The 9,654-nt window shown below is 38.3% G+C and overlaps 1 protein-coding gene across 7 annotated transcripts; it reads right to left on the reverse strand.

The window, feature by feature from the left end:
- Positions 1-2,204: 2,204 nt before the first annotated feature.
- On the reverse strand, positions 2,205-9,523 carry cep44 (centrosomal protein 44). Of its 7 annotated transcripts, none has more exons than XR_002874030.1 (10): positions 9,369-9,523; positions 9,038-9,138; positions 7,955-8,102; positions 7,714-7,851; positions 6,881-6,955; positions 6,486-6,668; positions 4,457-4,585; positions 4,263-4,393; positions 3,310-3,340; positions 2,205-3,137 (listed from the first exon to the last, which is right to left on the reverse strand). XR_002874030.1 is itself a non-coding variant. In XM_023959358.1 (10 exons), the coding sequence occupies exons 2-10, from the start codon at positions 9,127-9,129 to the stop codon at positions 3,133-3,135; spliced, it is 900 nt and encodes a 299-aa protein (XP_023815126.1). In that variant the 5' UTR covers positions 9,130-9,138; positions 9,369-9,523; the 3' UTR covers positions 2,205-3,132. The 7 variants fall into 7 exon arrangements, 4 of the variants coding, with proteins under 4 accessions (XP_023815126.1, XP_023815122.1, XP_023815125.1 ...); XM_023959358.1 differs by having other exon boundaries at positions 4,263-4,361; XM_023959354.1 differs by having other exon boundaries at positions 3,294-3,340; positions 4,263-4,361.
- Between the last annotated feature and the right edge of the window lie 131 nt (positions 9,524-9,654).

The following is a 9,654-nucleotide window of genomic DNA, read 5'->3' on the forward strand; positions in this document are numbered from 1 at the left end:
ACATTTTAGCATTAAAAAATGTATTTTATGTTATATACATAGTTTTTACTTGGAAAAACATTACATTCATCTAATCCACTAATTTGTTAATTCACATTACATTTATCTAATCCACTAATTTGTTAATTCCTACAAAGAACAAATGATAAATTTCTGTATTATCTTTCATTTGTCAGGTGGGAGCTGGTTTAGCTCATGCTGGTTTGCAGCGCCTTCCGTCCGTGAAACCAGGGTTTGAATCCAGGCTGCTCCCTGTTCCCTTCTCTACTTCTGTGCCGGTCCCAAGCCCAGTTGCTTTTAGAGGGTTGCGTCAGGAAGAGCATCCGGCGTAAAACATTGCCAAGTTTACCATGCCACTCATTCACTGTGGCAATCCCTTATGGGAAAAGCCGAAAGGGAAACAACAACATCTTTCATTTGTCAGGTAAAGAGGGCACAAAAGAAACTGAGTTTTAATTCTGTTCTTGTTTATCCTATTTCATCTGTCTTCCAGCACTTTTGGAACTTTGGCAACAAATGTCTTACTTTCTCTTTGCCTTTTCCTCTTTTCATAGCCCCTTGGATCTCTCTGCTTCATTTAATCTCTGTCAGTGTTGCCAGGTAGAGTCATGGTTTTCCAGACTAAAAGTCATCTAAAGACCACCAAAACCCAGCAAAAAAACACCCCAGAAAATGAATAATTAATGAATAACTTATTAGCCCATCACATACAAAAGTGAAAATTGTTCTTATATTTTCTTGTACTTTCATGAATTTAGATGAGATCAAATTAAAGCAAATGTTCTTGTGAAACATCATAACGAGGTGTTTGATTTTTAAAAACCTGTTCTTGTGAATACAAAATTTCCAGGTATGAAATAAAACATTAAGAACTAAATCAAACATCACCTTAGAAGACTCCAAAAAGTATTTGTTCTTTTTCTAATTGTGTATTAAAAGGAAATTTGCTTTTGCGCAACATAAACAGTAAAAATCCTCCCAAAAACACATATATGCATTCATGAAACAAACAATCTATAGTTTTTATCAATGTACAACTGTTGTTTTTCTGCCTCATTCTGTCTTTTCAGTGCAGCTTCACATCAGATCTGTAGTGAAATACATGACCTGTCATATAGAAAGGGAGGACATGGAATAAAAATTTCTATAATGTGAAAAAAAAATAATAATAAGCTTTACATTTTTAACATACGCTGACCAAACTAAAGGAACAATCAACCCGACTTACTCAAGATTGCGTAATCTCGTGTAGCAGAGCTTGCATTAAAATGAAACAGGAAATATGCAGAATACTGCTTTTTAGGATAAAAATGATTAGACTGGAACTAATAAATTGAATTTGATGGAACATGTTAGTGTGAACACATATCTATTTTATTATCAGTAAGTAGACTTTCCATCTCGTGACAGCAGGTGAGGAAGATGACAGGTAAGGCACTGCCTGTCACCGCCTCTCCCCAGACTGCCCTTCCCTGCTTTTAACGTATTTCAACCAGGAACTAAAACCCCCCAAACTGATCCCAAACCCGCCCATATTATGTCCATCCACCTAAAGCCGTTTTTGCTTACAAATTCAGAGTAAAAAATGTCCTATTGAGCTGGAAACTGCCCAGTCTGGCAATGCTGCCTCTGCTCCTAACTTGTGAGTCTCTGGACTTGCTGTTGACTGGAATATACCATTGCTGCACTAGAATGGGGGAGCACCAAACACTTTTACATGATCAAGTTTATGCCAATTTGGTGATTTAGGGGGTGGGATTCATGCCAAAGTGTATTAATGATGGATGTAAAATATATTTCAGAAACTTTTATTGAGTGTCCAGCTCGGGGCTTAACCAAAATAAGCAACAAAGGGGTGGGATTATAAAAATTCATTTCCTCACTCTACCTTTCAAGCAAGTAACTAAACTCCTTTTGACAAAAATATTATTTAATAGTCTCATGTGTCACATTCTGTGTGCATAAGAGTTAATGCGTCCATTTATAAATACGAGATACAATTATTTATAAGTGTATGTATGCATATGTATTTTCCAGTCAATGTCACAACTAACTAACCCAAATTTGTTACATCTGTGTATAGATGTATATTTCTGTTCGTTTAGTTTTCCTTGTTTTGGTTGATTGCAGTCAATCATTTCCAATAAACTAGTTTCACAAAATCACTACACTCTGCCGCACAAAAAAGGCTGACAAAGCTTCAGTTTTTTAAAGTTTGGCCTTTAATGATCATATATGTAATTACAATTAATAACCCCAACGTGTTGGTACACATTCTTCTAATTTACAGTCCTTCTCCGTTGCTTTGGTGTATTTCAACAGAATTCCCAACAGAATCAAACTTTGCCCAACAGTTAATGTAACCTCCACAGTCTTTAGACATTTGGGCGCAACCTAGTGGCCGTTTCATGTTTATTTCTTCTAATGGCGAATGCTTTTGGACATGTTGCAAGTGAACAAGTAGAAATCTCTGCAAAACAATCACTTTGACGGGCTTATATCATGTCTGTCAACATTAACTGTTGTTAATACAACTACCGGTAGTAATCTTCACTTTATTGTGCGTCATTGCACACAAACCTGTTGGACATGTCAAACATTTTTCACATCCATTATTGAAATAATTCAAGATGGGAAAAGGCAGACAGTGTGGAAGTAATTGCATTACAGAGAGAGAGAGAGCCACCAATGATGTGCCAGGCCTTCACGGAGGGAAGATTACAATGTCTGCTGTAATCAGAAAACAGCATAGATACTCATATTGTTTTGGTCCATTAAATACACAAAACCTTTTGACTTTTTTTGGCTGCTCTTTATAGGAACACAATCCCTGAGAATGACAGAGACAAGCCTGGTGACAATCTGAAGAAGTATGTAGTAGGTTTGAGAATTTGAAGTTTTTTTCTGGGTTTAGGCCAAGTTTGATAATGAAATCAACTTAAAGTATCTTGAAGAATTTAATATTAATTTTAATGCAATAATTTTACAACAACGTTATACAAATTTTAAGTTTGTTTATTATAAGAATACAAGAAAGACAAACAAAAATCTGGTATAACAGCCAATAATAGATATATTAAAAAAGTGCTGTGTCAGAAGATTCATTCTGTCTCAACAGACCAGAGGTGCTCTTCATCCTGCAAACGTCACACAAAAACATCAGGTTTCTGTACAGAAAATGCATCCACTTCTGAGACATCACCATCCGTATGAAAGAGCAGTGAGTAAAGAGCAACTGCAAAGTGAAATCAATTCAGGAGTGCCGTCTATAACTGAACAATAACGTGACATACATGTTTGTTATCCTACCCAGCATGCCCTTCAGGTCTTCCTCCCAAAACTGGAAAAACAAACACAAAATATAAAGCAAATATGCAATCAGAGCTAATTGTTTATTTCTGCACCATGAAGAAGTCAAAAAGAAGGCTTGGAGCTTTGTCTGGATTTGTACAACATAGATCTAAAAAACTAAAGTCAACATTTGGGTCAAAAATGTAACATGATTATTTTTTAAATCAGTTACTTGCTAAATAAATAAGATCATATATCGTTTCTATTAAGAAGAATAGTTTTTGTGAAGATGCACCAAAATATCAGCATAGAAAGACATTTGGCAGAATACAAACATGGAGGCTGCAGTATTTGATCAACTGTCATATGCAGCCGCGCTTTGCCTTGTGTAAAAGACTCACTCATGTAAGAAAAAAAACCCAGCTTTATTTTTTTTTTTGGGGGGGGGGTCGCTGCTCCGTTCCACTCCGATTCATGCACTTGCAGACAAATAGATCCATAAACATCTTTGTTTTCCTCGTCTGAGCTGGAATCTGGTTCGACACTTTACGTCTCGCCATTTTTGCTGAACCAGTAATGTTAGACTGGGGTTGTGAGGGGCTGTAAGCTAGTGGGGGAGCACGTAAACAGATGGGGGATGGAACATGGAGGCGGGCTTGCTTCTTGCCAATGGTCCCGCCCACAACTCAGTCAAATTTCTGATGATTACCTGCCGCTCTGCAGAAACTACGTCCTAGAAAACCACACAGGTTTGTGACTTTGGCTAAAAATTGCATCATCAGATTTAAAAGACCACTGGGAACACTTTTTACACAAGATGATCAGAGTGGGACTTTAAGAAGAGAAAACAGACTTCCTGCCAATGGCAGCACTACAAATAAGTGAACACATGACAGACACCCAGATAAACTGCACGAAAAGCAATGACATGGATGCAAAGCATCAACGGGGAAAGCAACAAAGTTTCTTACTTCTGGATTTTTCAAGTCTAGTTTGGTTTCCAGTAGAAGAACTCTGCCCATCAGGTTTTCCCAGCTCTCTCGAGGTATTGTGATAACTTCTTTGTCCCCCTGTAATTCAGCCATGTGCAAGATGGCCCAAACTAAACATGAGGTTAAATGTACAGTTCGTCATTTTCTTTTCAATTTAGTCAATACTAGTTTACCTTGTCGGTGCTTTTCCAGTTTTCAAGTTCCTCCAGACGTTTCTCCAGAATGTCCAGCTTGTTGAACCGAGATAAAATCTGATTCACTTGAACCTCCAACGCTGAGAGTCTGCTCTCCATCCCCGATAACTGAATGACATGAATACTATAAATACTAGTAATTGATAAAGACATGTACAATCTAGAGTTTGATGCTTAGTCCACTGATATTTAAATCAAATCTGTTTTTTTTTTTAAATAGCACTTTTCATATCTGATAACAAAAAGTGCTGTACACTAGAATAAACAATAAGAAAAAAGTTAGTTTATTCAAAAAAATAGATCCCCTCTCCATTACACAATATCTCCACACCCCTACAACCCTTCATCTCATGGTGATCAACATTGCCAAATAAATAAATGAACAAACGAACGAAAGAAAGACAGCAAAAAGTCAAGTTAAAGAGATGGGTCTTAGGCCTACATCCAAAGTGGGGGACTCCAGGTAAAAAGCGCCGGTGTGACAGCATGTCCTCCAGATATCCTACCTCTAAATACCTGGATCAGGTGTGTCCAGCCAAAAGGAACATGCCAGGTATGTGGAATTCAGCCCTTTGGTCTGCATGCTTTCATGGTGTAAAGCCAAACAGCATTGCTGTCAGTAATGCTGGTAAATGGAAATGGCTTCGGCCCTGTCAGCTTAATGTGTAAACAAAGATGGGGAGTTCATGTTTTATCCAGTAGATAAACCAAGCCAGGAAATCCTGTTTGGAAACGAAGACAGGAATAAAAGCGTCTTCCTTCCTATGATGCTTCCACAGCCGTCAACATAAGAACCGGGTGGGAAACCCTGGAGCTTTCATAAGATGGGATAAAGGTCACCGCATAATCAGTCTGTGGACAGAAGTACGACAACATTGGAAAGCTGTGTCTGATCAGTGGAAACGAGGAGGACACGCCCCCAACCAGCGCTATTGAAAAAAAAATCTTAATCTAAATCTAAAATGTAGCTTTGAACCGAACTTAAAACAGCGACCTCTTCTTTACTCAAGATACTGAAGTTGGTCCATGACATCATCTCCAGCATAGCTTAGCCCATTTGTTCATTCACAGGCGTTTCAGCACCCATCAGCTTTGGAACACTTCAGAGTCTTGCTATTAGCTTTAATTTGGTTCAAAAATCATGTTTTAATCTAAAATCTAACCCAGCAGGCTTTTGTTAAAAGATGCATAAATACATTTAGCTACTTTGCTGCAACACATGAAATTGACTTCTTGTAGATTTGACATCTGTCAGTTCTAGCTGAAGTTCAGGGAATAAAAACATCTGCTCTCTCCAGTACTAGAAAAACAGCTTATCGACAACAATAAAAGTGTGAATGGTGACAGCTAAAACTTCCACGGAGTATTCTACTTTTTTGCCTTTCAACTGCTCTGGGGTCCCCACATCTCATCTAACCTTTTCCTTCACACAAACCCCTCTGTTGTTCTCCTCCTCTTCATCCATGAACCTCCTCTGGTTGGTCTTCATCTAGGCCTCTTTTCTGGTAGCTCCAACCTCCGAATCGTTTTATAAACATTGTCACGGTACATTCCTGTCATGTGTCCAAACTATCTCAATCTGGCTTCTCTGCATTCATCTCCAAAACTTCTACTAGAAGCTGTTTTAGCATCACCTGTTGAATTAAAGGTTAAACCAACAATGGGTTTCAAGCACAGCTGTGACTGAAGGTCACGCTACCTCAAGCAGTTCAGACCATTGACTGTGAATGAGAACTGGACTGAGGGTCCCCTCCCCCCTCACGGTCCAAACAGGAAGTACCCGCTGGCTCCAAGAGGCTAATTTCCCTATAGAGAAACAAACAGCTATTCCTCCATTGGTCAGAAGACATTTTTCTCTGAGAGCCTTTTTAACATCTTGCTAATCCTGTGGGGCCTCTGAACCATATAGATACAGAAAAGATGACCTAGACCAACTCAAACTGACACTGAATCTGGAAAACAATGTTTGTTATGGATGAGATCCCCTTTATTTTTAGGAAATACTTACACAAACAGTGCCATCACTGGGCTCCTCTGCTATTGGTACATTTGTGATCTCATTTGTAGAAGAAATGAAGGAATCCACGTCAGCATGAGGAGGACAGGACGGAAACTCTTCTGCACTGGAGGCGATTGCAGTGATAGAGGACGGAGTTTTAGCCAGATTTACAATAAACGGCTCCCTGAAGATCTAAAAAAAAAAAAAAAATGTTGATCTTTTGTTTTAATTTTGACATCATCATTTGGAATTTTCAAAAGGTAGGGAAGAGTTGCTTTAACATACAATCAAGTATTTTAAGACTTTTTTGCCAAAGTGAAAAAATACTACTGCAAATGCTAAGTTGCATATAACCTTTAAGAACAGCACTTATTAATTGTTCGTGTCAGTTGACTTTGCCTTACACTGGGAGGATCAGGGTTTACTGTATGACCTTCCACTCCAACATCACTGTGTGAGACAGGGCGTCTGACTTTGGGCTGCAAAAGACACACAAGGAGATTAAAAGTCCTTTAAACTTGCATGACAGTTGTGTTTTTAACATGTTAGTGCAGCATTTTCTGATGATGGAGGACGTGTATGAAGAAAAAAAGCTTAAATTAGCATTTTCTGAGTATTTCTTCAGGAACAGACAAAAAAATGCTGTTGGCAAAAGCTTGTAGTTGTTACAAAGAAACTACAATCAGTGGGCCACAAGTTCCCTGCTCTGCTCTATTTCTAAAACTCAACTTAGAAATTCATTTGAATTTCTAGTGAACTTCTGCCGCTCTGCAGAAATTATGTCCTAGAAAAATGACAGGTTTCTTCTTTTTTGGGGGGGCTAAAAATGGCAAAATCATCATTAAAAGACTGCTGGGGACACTTAGAAAATAGATCAAAAGATGATCAGAGTGAGTCGTAAAGGTGGCATGTAAAAAAGAAAACAAATCAAACAGCCAAACAACTCATTTCTAGAACTTGATCAGACATCACTATTTGTTTTCCCCAAGACAAATAAGAAACATTATAAACATTCCGGAATAACTGTAAAGCCACCAAATCTACAAATATACTGCTTGACAGTAAATATAATTGCAGTAGTGTTCGAAGAGTTGCAAAGAGATGAACTATTACCTGAACCAAAAAAATGATCTGCTGTAAAAACAGATTTTTAAATGTCATCAAAGACGGATATGTTTATAATTATTATGACAGAAACGTACAACTCAACATCAAATGAATACAAGAGCCCACACACCTTTTTTAATTGGCCGTGTTTTTGCAGCACCAAGTTAATGATGTCACAAATGAAAGAAATTTTCCTTTGAGAAAAACCCAACTGGAAGAACTGCTGTTTGGAGAGTACGGGCTTGTAGTGGAAAACATCCCGGAGCAACTAAAACACAAAACAGTCGAGATAAAGAGGCAGGAAGAGCCCCATCACAGAGGTAGAGGCCGGTCCGTTTGATGAAGAGTCGTTGGTATATTCCTGAACGTACCTTGTAAAGAGTATCTGTGAAACGGAGGTCTGTTTTCCCAATCAGTTCAAATCCAGCTGTCATGAGCAGCTCAGCAAAAGGTGGAGAGAAGGTGGTGAGGGTGAAGCTCGCGATTGGCAAAAAAGCTGAAGGATCTCCTTTGGAAAGCCTGGAAAAAATTACAACTTTTTTTGTTTTTATTCAAGTTTGCTGCCATTATAATAAAATGTATTTTCTGTTTTCTAGATCAACCTGTATTTATTAGAATTGTATCTTTCTGAATACCAGAAAAAATATATTTTTCAATCAAAAATGTTTTTAATCCACAAAAACTATAATAGCCAGAGCCCCACACCTTTGCACTTTTGGTATCATTAGAAAGCCCCAAATGTTCTCTGTAGATACAAAAATGAACTTAAGTCCCACTTCAATTATCTTTTGGTCTGTTTTAAGTGTTTCTCAGATCAGAGGTCCTTTAATTATGATTATGCCGCTATAAGCCCAAATAAAAAAACAAGTCCCATTTTCTAGGACAGACGTAGCTTCTGCAGAGCAGCAGTAGCTCATTAGAAATTCTCCACTGAGTTGTAGACAGGACATTTGGGGCAAAGAAAGTCCACCCCACTACCCGTCGCCCATCTGATTACTCGTTCTTCTGCTGGCTTACACCCCCTCACACCCTCAACCTAACATTAGTAGTGCCATAATGATGGCAAGCATTTCAGAGCTATCCAGCCGCACAGTTTTGAGCCAGATGCCAGCTAAAGGAAAACAAAGATGTATGTGGATCTAGTAGTGGATTAATCAGAATGGAGGGAACACAGGATATTTTCTGTCACTAATACAATCTTTTTCAAAGGGCTTTTTTTTGTCTGCTCATACCACTTAAATAAAAACATACTAAGAAATGCAATTTTGAGTATGATTTTCTATATATTTTTCCTCCATCATCCGAAAAATGCCACAATAACATGTTAAAAACAGCATTTTCAGTGGAGTGGGTCTTTAATTCAGCAGCATGCAGTGGTTGGGAGGCATTCAGGATTAGAAATGACCTATAGAGGACACATTTACATGACATAATTGTGGCACTTGAAGCCTTACTTGTTATAATCGACATCCTCTGGGTATTTGATCACTCGTAAAAGGCTTTCCAGTTTACGAAGACCACTCTGCACATCTCCAGTGGAAATCATGGTGAACTGCTAAACAAAGGAAGGATAGGAGGGGGTACTTCAAAAAGAATATAAACTAAATTATTACAACATTATGCATATAAACAATGCAGACGGAATGCAACAAAAATTGTAAAATTAGCTAAACTAGCAAGCAAGTACCAACACACAATCTGAGCTCGAATTTGATGATGATAACTTCGTCGATCCGGATAAAACTGTGACGTATCGTTCAAAAGATAAAATGCGGTTTGTTCTACCTGTAAGCAAAAGGAAAGCAGCGCTTCAAACGCACAAAAAAGAGCAGAAAAACAACATTAGTTCGCTTCTGTCGCCGCCCTTTGATTTGTTTTTACCGCCGTGTCGAAATGATGACGTAAACTTACTGCTCCAACCCATACGCTAAAGAAAACTTTATTTAAAAGAACACGTAAACCCACACGTTTTAAAAAAACTTTATTTGAAAGAACAAACCCCAAACACCCCGGTGCTGACTGTGACCATTGACTTACTGTACGGTCTATACCTGTGACCGAAGGGGGGCCA

This window comes from Oryzias latipes, chromosome 1, assembly GCF_002234675.1.
Source record: "Oryzias latipes chromosome 1, ASM223467v1".
Classification (NCBI taxonomy): Eukaryota; Metazoa; Chordata; class Actinopteri; order Beloniformes; family Adrianichthyidae; genus Oryzias; species Oryzias latipes.